Source organism: Cyanistes caeruleus, chromosome 2 (genome assembly GCF_971803275.1).
Source record: "Cyanistes caeruleus chromosome 2, bCyaCae1.hap1.1, whole genome shotgun sequence".
NCBI lineage: Eukaryota > Metazoa > Chordata > Aves > Passeriformes > Paridae > Cyanistes > Cyanistes caeruleus.
In genome coordinates, this window is record NC_141702.1 from 7,514,799 (window position 1) to 7,530,588 (window position 15,790).

The 15,790-nt window shown below is 41.1% G+C and overlaps 1 protein-coding gene across 2 annotated transcripts in view; it reads right to left on the reverse strand.

Moving 5' to 3' along the window:
* Positions 1 to 999: 999 nt before the first annotated feature.
* The window catches only part of MFSD2B (MFSD2 lysolipid transporter B, sphingolipid), a 38,722-nt gene continuing 23,931 nt past the window's right edge, over positions 1,000 to 15,790 (reverse strand). For both annotated transcript variants that reach the window (XM_023924323.2, XM_086875698.1), the window contains exons 9-14: positions 14,172 to 14,255; positions 12,805 to 12,885; positions 7,465 to 7,574; positions 5,820 to 5,963; positions 3,840 to 4,016; positions 1,000 to 2,843 (exon numbers count right to left, since the gene is read on the reverse strand). In XM_023924323.2, the coding sequence (XP_023780091.1) occupies positions 2,786 to 2,843; positions 3,840 to 4,016; positions 5,820 to 5,963; positions 7,465 to 7,574; positions 12,805 to 12,885; positions 14,172 to 14,255 (654 nt within the window). In that variant the 3' untranslated portion in view covers positions 1,000 to 2,785. The remainder of the gene's footprint in view (positions 2,844 to 3,839; positions 4,017 to 5,819; positions 5,964 to 7,464; positions 7,575 to 12,804; positions 12,886 to 14,171; positions 14,256 to 15,790) is intronic.

Genomic DNA, 15,790 nt, shown 5'->3' on the forward strand with positions numbered 1-15,790 from the left:
GTTAATTCAATCTCCCATATTCTTATTACTGTATTTGGATATTACCTGAAGGAGAACCCCTGGGAATTAAACCTGGCTCCTTCTACTGCCAATCAATGGGAAGGCAAGAGGTTACATTAGATTAGCATTTAATCTGAATGCTTGTCAACATAAGCATTTGCTTCTTTCAGTCACATGTTCTGAACATGCATAAGGCATACACATCATTTAAAACTGACAAGAGACATATAAACCTCTTTCATTTCACTGCACCAACATTGAGCCCTAAGAAAAGAAAGTTACAGAAATAATCTTACCCTGCAATTAATTCGCCATTCTTTTGATTTACAAAAATACACCCATTTTCTCAACAAAATTACAACAACATTATATTTCTGATAATGAAATAAAATTATGATATTTTCAAAATATAAAAATAGTCTGCTTCATTTAATCTACAGAAGCTTTATCTTTTCTTTGGTAGTTCCCATTGCTGGTACCATATGCAAAGTGAGGACTGTAAGATAAGTAAGATTCAGTAAGATAGAGTTGACATTGTCTCTCTGGAGAAGAACAGTTTACAATCAAACAAGTTTACTTTCCAAGAGTCTGAATTCAGACAGGGTGTTATGCAATTTTAGAGGCAACTGCACAACTGATCTAGAAATAATATCTTAAGCCACATTCAAATGGCTCCACTCAACCCCAGCCAGCAGTTTCTGCAGCCCTTTTATCACTGGGCTAAGTATTCAGTTTATATAAACTGACATGGAATCACTGCCTTGTAGCTACAGATTTATAGTAGTTGAAAACACAACCCATTAAAAAACATTAACAGCCTTTACTGGGCCTTCTGGTTATTTTTAAAGATGACTATTCAGAAATACACAAATGTTACAGAATAAATCGAATGCCCCAAACTGTTCTCTCTGATGTTTTGGAGCTATGTGATATTGCTACATAACCTACCTACTTCAAAGTGCAGTAAATCTCCTATTTCAAATTCCATCAGACTCAAAATTGTAAACAGGCTTATGGTTTTTATTGTTGTAAACACATATGCCCCAGGCATACATATCTTGGTTTGTCCAAAAACTGAAACAAGGAAGAAAACAAAAAACCCCAGTCTTAGATGGCAAGTCAGCAGGAATCTTAAATGCAGTTAACTCTTACCCACACAAGCTCAAAATATATCCTTAGAAGCTCCCTCATGATTAAGCATTTTGAGGAATTAGGACAGTTATATGGCCTTTGACTTCAAACTTGCCTGACAAGGTTTCAGTATCAGACTTAACGAGATGCTCCATGGTTGCACTGATTTTACCTGCCAGTGTCCTTCAGCAAAATCTTTCCTAATTTCCAGTCCCAGCACTTCCCAGGTAGCCCTGAGCAAATTACAGGTGGCCACTTCCTCCAGGTGCTCTGGAACAGCAGCAAGCCCGTCCTCCAAAGGCACTTCTGGTACAGCAAAAAGGCACTCACAGAGTCACAGGGTGAAGGCAGTGGGAAGAAATTCACATCTTGTCTTGCATTGTGCTGACTTCCTCAAGCTGAACAAACCTCTTGGATTCCTCACTCTCCCTTCCACATTTAGATACACCTTCAGAGTCCAGTCATTTTAGCTTAAGCTTGGAGCCAGTCTCTGGAGGTCTCTGTAGCTGCACTGACCAACCAGAAGCTAGGAATAAACAGGTCTGAACTTCAGTGCCAGAAGGTGCCTGAGATTAGGTGTGTCTTTCATTTAAAAACTGTGCTCAACAGTGTAAATCTATAGTAGAAATGAGGTTCCAGTTGATGTAACTAAAGCATGATAACATCCCTGAATGAAAAAATAATCACCATTTAAAAGGCAGGTGTAGCCTCATTATTGCAAAATAGTTACAAGGTGAGATTAATACCTGTGCTGTGGTGTTTTGTGAGGCAGAGAACCTACACCATGTGAGAAATGGGCATGGTGATTACTTAAAGGCCAAAATTTGAAGAAATTTGAATTACATAATGTTTGGAAGGGACTATTGATTTTTCATATCCTCAGGGGAGATGTTGATTTTGAAAATATTCTCTGACAGAAATCAGTTTACAGGTTTCAGAAGTAAGAAACATCAGTAATGGGAAATGCAGGGTTCTATTTACTATAGGATCCTATAGGAAGGATCCTGTAAATTAGATTACCTCAAAATCTTTCAAAAAAAAAAGGGGAAAAAAATCCTCAAAATATGTCTGCATCAGTGATTTGCCTAATTTCAAAACAAAGTAAATCCTAACTTCATAAAGTATACTTCAGGTTCCCAAGTGCTTTCCAAACACAATAGTGTGCAAGTTATAGGTAGAGATTGTGATCAAAATCCCCCCCAGCCCCCAAGGGTGATGTATATTGTGAGTTAATATTTGGATGGTGCATCATGAATTGGTCTCAGTGACCCTTCTGAGTATTTTCCAGTTCAGAACCTTCAAAAATTCTCTGTTCACATTTATACTTTTTTTCCTCCTTAAGTTACAAATGCATAAAATATCCCATGAACAAGATCACAGCTTCTCATTAATCACTGAAAAAAAACAAACAAAAAACCCCCAAGCCTTCAATAGCTTACATTTCTGAACATGTGTAATGTCTTTTTTAGCACAGTGCATTGAGTTAGATGTATATTTGCACAATGGTGTGCCCTCTCAATTTCGTTACTGGCTATATCAGAATCATCCTTTGTCCTTTTTGATAAAATGTGAGCAGAGAAATGACCTGGAAAACTCTCAGAGTTGGTTGGTGGGATGTGAGTCTGTATTTGGAAAGCCACTGCATTCAGAGCTTTCAGACCGAGGTGTCCTTTCTGTGGCTGTCCAAGTTCTCTGTGCTTTGATGGCTCCTCCTGGTAAAAGCAGAACAAATGATGCATGAACACACTTCTGGCTTTCACTGCTGACTAATCAAGTTGAGTTTGGCAGTTTCAAACAGCTGAGAACCTCCAGCAAGGTGTGGTTATTCTGGACAATGACTGAAGCCCCTGAACAGAGGGATCAGTCCCATTTCAGAGTGCTTACCCATCCCCTCCAGTCTTCCCAGAGGCCTCTGTCATATCTGCCAACTCCAGGCAGATCTTGCACAGGTCTTGGATATTTTAGGGCATGAACTGGTCCCAGGTACCCATGCTTAGGTCCTGGAATTGACCCCTTAGCTTTGGAAATCAGTTTCCAGTTCCAGTAAATTGGGATAACAAAATTAAGACAAAGGAACAATCTATTTTTTTGTTATTTTCTCCATCAGTCTGCTAGGACTGTCCTTAAGTATGTCCTCAAGAGCTGACAGAGGTAGATGAATTTGAGCTAGACAAGATTTTCCTTCGAGAAGAAGAAAAAGGGAGGAAGGGAGAGTGAAAAGAGTAGAGAGGGCAAGAATAGCTCAAAGCTGACTTTTCTTCTCCTACAATATTTTGTGCCTACGCTTCTAAATTGTTTGGATGTTTATTGTATCACATAAACACCAAGAATGCAGTCAACAATACCATTTTCTTCTATAGAAAAGTAAATTGTAACTATTCACATTTTCCCCATGAATTAAATCTATGTAGAATATTCCTCATTTCTAGCCTGAAACAATGTACCACAATAGTGCTTTGTGAGGCACTCCAGAGAAAATGTAAAATAGAGCAGCTGAAATTTCTGATAAATGGTCCACTAAGCAGGTTGTACTGAACTACAAAAAAGAGATACTGGAACATGTCATGGTACCATTCCATTAATAATTTGACTAAGAGCATGTTGTTTCATTTTTTTGTAAGGAATATAGTGATTCCTTAAAATAATTTTCCCAGATTAAGAGCTGCTGTGGGGGTGTTGCTGCTGTTTTACTGCCAGTCCAAACTTACCTTAACTCTTCAAGGGCAAGCTTTGTTTCTTTCCGACTTTCTTCAGTGATCGGGTAGAAAAGGAGTATAAATAAACCTAAAAGGATGAGGATGGCAGGGACTGCTCCAATGAGGAGTTTCAGCGTGAGGATCACATCATCTGACTGTCTGCATATCCCTGGCTTGTATCCAGTAAACCTAAACAAATGGAAACAAGTGGGGTATGTGTTTGTTCAAAGCTAAAAGGCTATTGTTCACCTGAAGGCTTCTTTCTCCTCACCCCAAATCTTCAAGACTTTTCTCCCATTTTCCCTATACATCTTTTTTTTTTCCTTCTCCCCACTACATTTCAAATTGTGTTTTTCAAACCTCCTTTTTGTGCTAGACTTCAGATAACTGTGTTACCTCTGTATTTTCTTGTTATTATATATAATATTGAAGTTAATTATTGCTGAAATTGGTCAAATTACTTGCATACTTTTAAAGAAAGGATTGTGGAATGCCATGTAAGGAAATAAACTGATGCCCAGCAAGTTCCTCCTGAACATGAGGCAGAACTTCTTTCCTGTGCACTGACTGAGCACTGAACAGATTGCCCAGAGAGACTGTGGAGTCTCCCTCACTGGAGATATTCCAGAACCATCTGGACACAATCCTGTGCCCTGTGCCCTGGGATGATCCTTTTTGAGCAAGGAAAGTTGAAACCAGATGAGCTATTGTGGTCCCTTCCAGCCCTAGCCATTCTGTGATTCTGTGAAATTAATGTTATGTGTTTCCTATTAATATTCAGCAAAGTATTCAAGCTCTGCTTTAAAAGCATGCAAGTAATTTGACCAATTTCAACAGCAATAATTGACTTTAATTTAAACACACACTTAAGCACTCATCTCAAGATAGACAAATTTACTCAAGTGCTCAGAGTTAGGTACACACTTACACTTCATTGATTCAGGGCTTCCATGCAGTCCCATAACTGCTGAGTTACTGAAATTCCTATTCCAAATTTGTGGAATGGGTTTTTCCTCCGAACATCCACCTAATGAAAGCTACAGCTCATCTGGCATCACTGTCTACTGTGTTCTCCCACAAATATGTGTCTTGGCAAATTGCTGGGACTCAACTGGAATGCAATTGAAAAGGGGCTAATTGGGGAACAGCAAATTGTTTGAAGGTTTTAGCAATGAGTATCTAAAATTCCTAAGCCCAAAATTCCTAAGCATTGCCTGTTATTTAGCAATTTCAGCTCAAGGCCCCAAAGCAAAACATTCTGGTTACTGAAATCTGGAGCCAAGGGCTAAGATTTCCCTTCTAAGTATTTATTGTGTGCTGCAGCAGGGACAGGCAAGGGCCCTTTCTGCCAAGTCTTGCACAAAGGCAGGGCAGGAGATGCCTGGCCACCTTTTCAACCTGTCTGGTCAGAACAGACAAGACAATGTGGAAAGAGACCATAAACCTTCTCCCAAAATGACATGGTCTAGGTGACAGACCTAGACAGAGAGAGCTGTGAAAAAGCTGTTCCTGACTCTGATCAGTATCCAGTTCCTTAAAACCATGCAGAATTGGTGATCCTTTCGTGCTGAACTCTCTGGCTCCCCTGAAAGCACTCAAATCCATGTAAAGTCTAACAAAAGATAGTCCAGTTCAGGTGCAACAGGGAATGCACAAAGCACCTGTATCACCTGTTGGGGACTTTGATCTGCTGCAGTTTCATCTTTAATACTTTTTTCACATAAGCCACTAAAATTTACATGAGTAATTGAAAAGAGGAAAATCTAAAGGGAAGTCATGTTTTTCTGAACAGTACCATGTCAGGGCAAGTAACTTAATGCTTAATTTTCTGGCCTAGATGGCACCAATCCTGTCTTTAGTGGTCAGCCATCTGGAGCTGCTGGCACTTTCAGGCTCAGGGCATGAAGGCAATTAACTCCACAGGGTAAAAGTGTTGTAACCTCAGAATGCTTTCAGAGTAGATCCACTAAGTGGAAACGCCGTGTTACTTACTCCAGTGCTGCTGCAGAAATTCCTAAGCCAATTCCTGCTGACATCTTGGTAAAAAAAACGTAAGAGGAATAGAAAATGGTTTCATGTCCTTTCCCATGGGGATTCTGCAGACGAAAGTTATCAACAACATCAGGCAGCATTGACCTAGAAGTGAGAAAGATAAAAGAAAAACTCAAGCCAAAATTTCTTCTCAAAGTCCAAAGTTAATGAAATAGAGCACAGCCCTCCTTCTTTTTTAAGCTGATTGATGTAGCCATGCACATGAAAGAATCCAGTTCAAAAGATTCTACTCCTGGAAGGAAGGCAAAAAATGTGTAAGAAAAGCATAGCCACAGATTACAATGTAGAAAATCACTGAAAAGCCATCAAACACTTAAGAGGTGACAGAATTTCCTAGTCTGCCTATCATTCCAATCAGAAGTTGTGATATTAAAAAAAGACAAACAAGCCCCCCATTTCTTAAGATTTCAAGGGACTCAGTGTCTGAATAGTTGCACTCTGAATTAACTCTTTTGACAAAGTAACAACATTTTCAAAAACCAGTTAAACCTTTCTCTATTTCAGAGAAACTGAATTAGGTAACAGGCAATTAGAATGGAAGCTACTCAAATGTTAATTGTGAACTGACATTTTATTTCCAGTCACCCCAGGACAATATGTAATTATTTACTGTTGGAAAAAGAAAGGTCTTCTCACCCTCTGTGCAGAAAAGCTTACATAGTCTGACAACTAATTTCAAACTACGTATTCCACGATCTCTTGGAGTTTTCAGGGCATTGTACAAAGTATGAAAAACAGTGCTCTCAGCAATGGTCTTGCTTTCTGGTTAATGTAACCTCAATAACAATTATTTAATCTGAAGAGGAAATGTTCTGCCATTCTTGAGTTGTTTTCCCCACTTATTTTCAGTCTTCAAGTCCAAAAGACCTTGAATTCTTGGTTTATTTTAATCTTAACCTTGTGTATTTGATCTATAACAGAGGACTACTCAAGCAGAATCATGAATGATTTGGGTTGGAAGAGACTTTCAAAGATCATCTAATTCCAGCCCCCTGCCGTGGTCAGGGACATCTTCCACTATCCCAGGTTGCCCCAAGCCCCATCCAACCTGGGCTTGGACACTTCAAGGGGTGGGGCAGCCACAGCTTCTCTGAGCACCCTGTGCCAGAGCTTCACCATCCTCCCAGTGAAGAAACTCTAAAACTTAATCTAAATCTATCATCTTTCAGTTTAAAGTCATTACTGCTCGTTCTGTAACTACACGCCCTTATAAAAATTAAGATTAGATACAGTTTGCCTTATGTGTCCTCTGCTACATTCTTAATTGCTCAGCATTAATTGATTTACCTACCTTCATAATTCCTGAAGCAATGTTATCACGCGTTGTACAGCTACTTAGATTATTAATTCATTTACATACTGTCATGTACAAAAAGCAGCTACAGTTATGGTAGATGTACTTTGTTACCGGGCAATCAAGGTCACATCATTGCAAATAGCATCCACTATAAAACCAATAAAAGGTTCTTGGAAGAAGTGACTTTTGCCATATTCTGCCTCTTTCAGAGGCAAATTCCATGCAGTAGTATATACATGTAATGCAGAAATACATTAATTCCCCACCTCAAATGTAAGATTCTCCTACCATGGCAACAGAAGAGACGCTGCAATGCTCAGACCAGAGATGAAGGACACAAAGTAAGCCAGGATCAGGTTTGGAATGGTCACTAGCATGACTGCAAAAGGAATCATCCACTGAAGAAGAAAAGCATTATATTTAAGTTACAGCATGCACCCTTCAATGCTATACACATTATTCCCTTCAAAATACAAAACTATGTTACAGAACAGTTAACAGCAATGTCTCACACTTCAGTATTTTGGTCAAACTGAATTTCCAAAAAGCCCTGAGCTAATCTGTACTTAACTACCCAGAATAATTGGAGAAAAGTAGGACAAGTGATAGTGTTGTCTCTGCTAGCAGTATTACAGCTACAAATGAAATAGTAAATTAAACAGACCCAAGAGCCTATTTACCAGTCTTGAAGCCAATTCACAAACCCTGGCCACATTTATGATCCTAAACAGTCATGGTTTCCAAAAGACCTATGGACATATAAATACTTTTTCTGAAGAGCCCTAAAGTGGTTGATTCCCAAACTGTGCTAGATAAAATAATAGAATGGTTTGGTTTGGATGAAACCTTTAAAGATTATCTCATCCCAGTCCCCCTGCCATGGGAAGTGACACCTTCCACTAGACCAGGCTGCTCTAATCCCCATCCAAGTGTTCAAGCCCTGGCCTTGAACACTTCCAGGGATGGAGCACACATAGCTTTTCTGGGCAACCTGTGCCAGAGCCTCTCCAGCCTCAGAGTAAAGAATTTCTTCCTAGTATCCAATCTAAATCTACACTCTGTCAGGTTAAAGCCATTCCCCTTTATCCTATCACTCCACGCCCCTGTAGGAAGTCCATCCCCAGCTCTCTTGAAGCTGCTTTAGGCACTGTAAGGACCTCTAAGGTCTTCCCAGAGCCTTCTATTCTCCAGGGTAAATAACCCTAGCTCTCTCAGCCTGTCTTCATAGGAGAGGTGCTCTAACCCTCTGATCATTTTTGTAGTCCACCTTTGGACTCACTCCAGCAGGTCCACAACCTTCTGAGGTGGTGGCTCCCAGACTGGATGCAGTATGGCAGGAGAGGTCTCGTGAGAGTTGGAGCAGAGGGGCAGAATCACCTTCCTCAGCTGCTGTCCATTCTGTTTTTGAAGTGTTTGGTTTCGTAGGTTGCAAGTGCATATTACTGGGTCATCTTGAACATCTTGTCTACCAACACCCCCATTTCTTTCCCCTCAGGGCTGTTCTCAATCCATTCACTGCCCACACTGTTTTTGTGCTCAGGATTGTCCTGGCCCAGATCAGGATTTTTGCTTGGCCTTGCTGAACTTCATGAATTTCCCCATGATCCCACCTCTCAGGCCTGTCCAGGCCCTTCAGGATGGATCCCCTCCATCCAGCGTGTCACCTGCACCTCACACAGCTCAGTGTCACCAGCACCCCTACCTCGGTCCCTCTCTCCATGTCACTGGATATTGACAAGGATATTGAGCAGCCAGTCCCAGTACAGACCCCTGGGGATGACAACCCTCACTGGTCCCCACTTGGACATTGAGCCACTGACCACAACTCTGGTTGTGGATGGCCACCATCCAGCCCATTCCTTATCCACTGAGTGGTCCATCCACCGAACCCATGCCTCTCCGGCTTACAGACAAGGATGTCATCCAGGACAGTGTCAAATATTTTGCACAAGTGCAGCTAGACACTGCCAGTTGCTCTTCCCTTATCCATGAACACTGATAATTCTCAGGAGATTGCTAATCAGCTTGGGCAAAGATTTTTCTGCCAGTTAAATAACAGAGATAACCAAATGTCCATTTCTATTCTAGTCCAGTGGAACTATTTAATTTACTATTAGAGACAATACCTGAAAACATCCTCACACTGCATTTCAAGTGGAGTGGTAGGGCTTCAGTGGTTATTTTAAAGTGTAAATATAACATTTCATGGATCACCTTCAGTCTTGAATGAGGGAGAATTTGCTTTCTTTTCCAATCATCACTTTAAAGCATATACATACTCAGCAATAACTAAACCCAAAAGTCAGAGTAGTTTACTCCGCTCCCCACAGCTGGATCCACTCATTGTATGACAAGCCACAGAGGTTACCCACAAAACCAAATTAATTTGGTATGCTTGAGATTTTTTTTTTCTGGCAGTAGTCATAGTCACTAGATTTCTTCAACTTCAGCTTGAAGCAATGGGCTTACAGGACTGAAAATCCACTTTTTAAAATGCTGATTGAATGCCTTCTGCCCAGCTGTCCTATACCCGTCACATGCTCCATCTCCCACGCCTGTGAACCACAGGCACAGCAGCACATGTAGAATCCAGAACCAGGGGCTTATCTACAGGGCTTTTTAATGATGGGGGATTAGTTTAACATTAAGTGTTTCAATCCTCTATACGTGCAGCTTGGGAGCTGAGGGTATGAGAAGAGCTTTCACAGAGAGTGATTCCCCTAAGCACTGCTATTTACAGTTCTGTATGATAAGTGATTCTGGGAGTCCTGGAGTCTAATCCATTATGTTTATGTTTTAAATGCATTTCCCATCTAAAGCATTTGCTCCCAAGCTAAGGAGGCAGAAAATAACCTTTCCTGCCTGCAAGTTCCCAGCTAAGGCAGATAATCCTTGCATTAGCCCAGTGTTGTGGCAAAATCGTTATTTCACCACAAGAGAGCACTCCAGCAATATCAGATTTTATGTTGTCTATAAGCAATTTTATGACTGCCTTATGCTCCACATGAGGCACCCACTCAGAAACCAAAGCACTTAAACAAAATTCTAGATCGATAATAATAATCATTGTAACTGTAATTTCCTAGAGAAAGAGAAGCAGGACCAGCAGGGCTGAGGTTACAATGCTCTAAAGTCTTGCTCGTGCAGTGGCAGCGCAGTCATGGGGCAGCGCTCCCACTGCAATAAACAGCTAATGCAGCTCCTTCTTTCTTACTTGTAAAGCAAATACTCTGTTATTGGCATCTGCTCCCTTGTCACAGGGCTGCTGCCCTCTGAGTTATGAACAACATCCTACAGCTATCCCGTGCCTCCCATCCATTCCCTGCTGTGTAAGGTGACGCTGCTGGGGTGCTGAAGGTGGTACTGATCTCTGCAGCAGCACATTATGAAGGGCAAATCAGGAAAAAGTGCAGGGAGGATGAGTGGAAACAGGATGGGAGAGTGGAAACGGGGCTGCAGAGCCAGGACTCATCCAAAGACATCTCTCCATGCTGCACAGTGCTCAGAGATGGCAAATAAACAATTGCGTATCTGTGAGGAGGTGCTCTTATTTTTATGAAATCCTGCAAAACCCACAGCCAAAAGATATTATTGGCTAGGATGGAAGCTAGTGCTGTGGGAGAGAGCCATCTTTGTTTCTAGACACCTTGTCAAAACTATGAGCCAAGAAGATACCACACCTCTTGAAATTTCTCATGACAACTTCACTTCCAGTCACCAGCTGAGACTTAGGGAGTGTAAGTTCAGTGTTTGCCTGGTGAGGGCAGAGCAGACACCTAAATGAACACAGCACGTGGAAACTGAAGGAAATAAACAGAAGAGAAAAATTTCTAGTCTGTGCACCAACCTGGTTGTGGGAAGAGTGTGATCAAGGATCCTGCTTGGGAGCAGGATAATTCCTGATAATTCCAGAAATTTAGACTTCTAGGAACTTGAGATACTTAATCAGTTAGACTTGATCACCTCTTCTGGTGGAAGAAAGCCAAGATTCTTGTTGCTTATCTACCAACCAACCCCTAAGCTCTTTGAAGGCTCTCTTCAACACAGAATCACCTTAACAGGAAAAATTAGTCTGGAGTGCTGTGACTTTTTTTTTCAGGAAACTGAATTTCCAATCACATATTCCCCCTGAAAACTGAGAGAGGTTATAGAGAAAAAAAAAAAATAATTGTTTTCTTCCCTGTCTCATTCCCTTCCAGTAGAACATTCCCCAATGACAAACTGAGGAGCCTTAAATGATGTGCTTTTATTTCATGGTGGGAGAATACAGATTAGTTGTACAGATCACACAAGGTGGTAGGGTAGGAAGCTCCTGTGATGCATTGTCAGACACAAAATCCATCACTGAGCTCACACGGAGTCCCCTGAGAAATGTCTGCAAGGTGAAACAGAGAGGTGGCTTTTTTTCAGTCCATCCCCCACTTAGACCATAACAATCAAGCAACTCAACTGTAAAATTAAGTTAAACCATGTTTACAGAGGTGCTGACAGGCTTTCCAGTCATGTAAAACTAAATTTATAGAGCCAAGTTGGTTGAAGAAAGCATTTTTTGTGGCCAAGTAGACAGAGGAGCAGATTTCCTAAGGAGGAAATCTGCATTCCCAGGTCTAGTCAATGGGCCAATACTGCTTTTGACAGTTCTCTTTGCTCAAGTGGTAAAAAGAAATAAAGATGGGGCTCAAATTCCAGATGCCTACTTCAAAACACATAACAATTCAGCTTATTTGGAACTTGGGTTTTAAAGTTATTTCTGATTCTCTGGAAGTCATTACAACACAGCTTTTAATTCCAAAAATTATAACTGTGCAACTCTATTCAATAGCTGTCACCAGACCTAAATTTTTCAGCTTTGTTCAGATTTTGACATATAGCTTTGGGCTGGATTTTTCAAGTCCTCCTGCTTTGTTGTACACAAGGCAATTTTTCTTTCCTCTTTCATAAGTAATTGAAGGTAAACAGGGGGAAAATGGGGAGGAACAGGCCTATACAATAACTCACCGAGGATGATGACAGAAAATTGCTGCTGTCTGCACTAAGTAAGGGACTTAAAATAATCCATCAGTGACAAGGGCAGGCTCACTGAGCTGGCTTTGCAGAGCTGTGTCAGAGTTAAACCAGGCTTCTTTTCTCAGGTAGGTCACCTTTTTCTTTACTTCACTAATAACTGTCCCTCCCTATTCAGAGGGATGTGGATGCTCCTTGAGGGGGGATGTGACAGAATTTTCTTTCTTTCTTTCCATGGGACTGAATTACCAATGCAGACACCTCAGCACCATATAACAAAGACAAAACAAACCTTGCACAACAGATAACTTGTCAACATGAGGCAACTCAGATCTGAATTTACAAAACTACATTGAAGCTCAGTTCTGAGAGCTTCAAATAAGGAAAACTCATGCAAATTCTTAAATAAGCTGGGACCTCCCTCCGGCATCCATTTCTCAAAAGTTTTCCTTGGAAACTTGGAATCTGTCTGAAATTTGGTATAATGATTTAAAACAAACTCTGGAACTCAGCAAATTTCACATAGATTGAGGTTATAAGCACTTGAAAGAGCTGCTGAAGTGGCTCCAATTGTCAAATGAAATGAGCACAAGCAGAATTTTTTTTCTCAGAGGATTTGCTTACCGAAATCCCACATGCTGCACACTTCTTGCCAAATCTCTGCAGAAACTTCTGCCAGAAGGGAACACTCACAACTGCTGATACCTACAAGAGACAAAACCCCATATCTGTACTGTGCTTACTTCCACTGACTTCAGCTGTAGAGCTCACAGACATCTTTTTGTCTAGAACATAAAAACCTGAATAGAAGGTGAACATGCAGATTCTTGTTTCTCCTCATCCTTTGAGTGACTTTTTAAAATTCACTGTTAAGCTATCCGTCAGAGGGTTTTCCACAGACAAACCTCAGAAGATAGTGTCTTAAAATTTCCTTTTCTAATGCTAGCCACAGCAGTCAAAGCTGTGCTCAGTTATAAAAGTTCAAACATACTGCAGTCACACCTTGTGCTACTGCCTTTTGCCACACTGTCTGAACCTGACAAATGATGAGTGAGTTCAGCTCTACCCCATGGTACAGGAAGAAAGCTGAAGTGCAAGGTAAACCTATCCTAAGATATGCTTAAGAGTACATAATCCATACTGTGTGTCCCTTCTTAGGAACAATCTGTAAAGAGTTGTTTGCAGTTGACATTACTGTTTCAGACACTGAAATACTCTCCCACAGCAGCAACAACCACAAGCAATGTAGTGCCCATGCACTGAAGTACTGCTACTAATGGCAGCCTTACACTTGACCTTTATTTAAATGTCATTTAATTGTTACAGTTATATTTCAGTCTTTACTTTAACTCCACTGTCTCTTGTCTCTCTAATTGATGACCATCACTTGCAGAGACTTAAGATACCCAGCACTCCTCTTTTGCTCTCCAACATCTTGGTTTTAATGGTTTTTGAAAAGATTTGTCTTATAATGTGGGAAAGGGTAAGTATCACCTAAGCAAGCAGAATTCTACCTCTGCATGTCAAGAAAAAGGATTCTGTGAAAGGATCTTTTTATCACACTGCCAATTGCTCTAGAGAGGAATCTTCATATTTCTGTATATTTTAAATATTTATCCTTGCAAGCTGCCTAGCCCAGAGGAGTTGTGTGTATGAATATGCAAATTTAAGTTGTTTAATTTTCAGCACATGGGGTTGGGGAAAGGGACAAAGGAGGTAAAAATCCAGACCTCCTTTCTAGAAGCAGCTTCTGTCTTTTATTGAAGCTGTGGCTTACAGGTAAAAACAACAAGGAATGACTTAAAAGCTCCAAACCACTATTTTTTTAGAAGTACAGTAGGGAGCAACAGCTTTATTTCAAACAAACAATACAAAAAATAGTATAGGCTCCTAACAGCTCTGCTGAGACACAACACTCTTCTTGTCTTCTGTAATTTTGTGTCAAAGCCCAGCAAGAACCAGGTAACATTTGGGAGAGAAGCACAACTCACCAAGATGGTCACCACCAAATACTGGAAGTGATTGCGGAGGCCAGCAGCGTGTGTGCAGAACAGGACAAAGTTCCCCTGCTCCAGCTGTTGAGTTTAAGACATTTGGTGACCACCAAAAGACAAAGCAAATTAAAAAAAAAAAAAAAAAAGACAAAAATTACATCACACTCCATATTAGTTAAATATAGTTGGTGACTGATTTGTTAAATGTAGGGTTTGGGAGTCTCATTCTTCCCTTGTTTGCAGCAATTTAAAGAAGCAGTTATTGTCCTGTTATCACTGGAATAACATGCCAATAATACTGGGGCAAGCAAGAGCTAAGCCACACCTAATAGGCCATAAAATTGACCAAAACAGAAATGCCCCTATGAAAGTATTCTGTCTCAAGGCTTTATTCCCTAAGTCCCAATTGCCTTGTGTTGTCACAGCTGCAGGCTACTGCAAGAAACTGGCTTTTCTCTTCCCCAGCAAGGCTATAAATCTTTCTCTAGAAGCTCTGAATCCAAAACAAGTTACATTTCAGCTGTAATAACACTCCTGCCAACTTCCTGTGGTAAAGCAGATGGTTTTGTATGCACCCTCAGGTATGGAGTGTAGCTCTGGGTCACATCTCCCTACATCTGAATCCTCATCAGATGGGAGGATCTAACTGCACTGTGGTAGATGACAGGTGAAGCCACTGCCACCACCATGCTTCTGCAGAACTCATTTGGGATTCTGAACACCAGGATATGATGGAGGGCCAGCTCTGCAGAAGAAGAGTGATAGAAGAGGATTTAATACTCATGCCACAGCAGCATGATCAATTCTTGCTCCTTTGTGTGCTTGTAGATTACAGGTGGCCAACCACCTGTATATAAATTAGGATATCCAAAAAGTTGCATCCTGTCTCTGTTGCCACAAAACCCTTCCCTAGTTTGTGACCCTGTTCATGCTGCCCTAATTTTAGACATGGGATATCACACTCTGGAATTACAGCCACTGCATCTTTACCTGCCCACTCCTTTTGCTGATCAGTAATCCACTATCTAAATTCCACAAAATCAGTGTCCCTCCCTCAAATAAAAGCAGAGAGTGTTGCTCATGCTGGCTCAACTGGAGTAACAGCTTCCAGCTTCTGCCTCCCCTCAGACCTTCCCCTCAGTCAGCACAAACAGCCAAACAGAGAGCTGTGGACTGACAGAATATCTTTTCCTCTCTGGGTGTTGTCAGCAAGTAGTTGCCTGCCAGCAACCAGATGTGCTCTATATCCCTGCTGACTGGGTGGATGCTGGAAGGATGTGGACAATAAGGAACCTTCTATCTTTCATATTCTCCCTATCTCTGCAGTTGCACACAGTACTTCAGCTCCCAGACATGAGCAGAAATAACTTCTGTTATTGTTTCTCACCCTTGGGTATTCCAGCAAGGACTAACAGACGCTGTGCCCAAATCCAGGCCAACAAAAAAGTTCAGCACTTCTTTGGCAAACAAACTTTTAAGCAGCCCTTGCAAGGAACTTAATTCACCAGGACTGCTGGTGAGCACAGCACTGCTCTCTGACATGTCTTATTCTTGCCTTCTGTCCTGGTCAATGATCAAACCTTGATCATTGGTTCATGTGACTAAGAGTCTCTTGG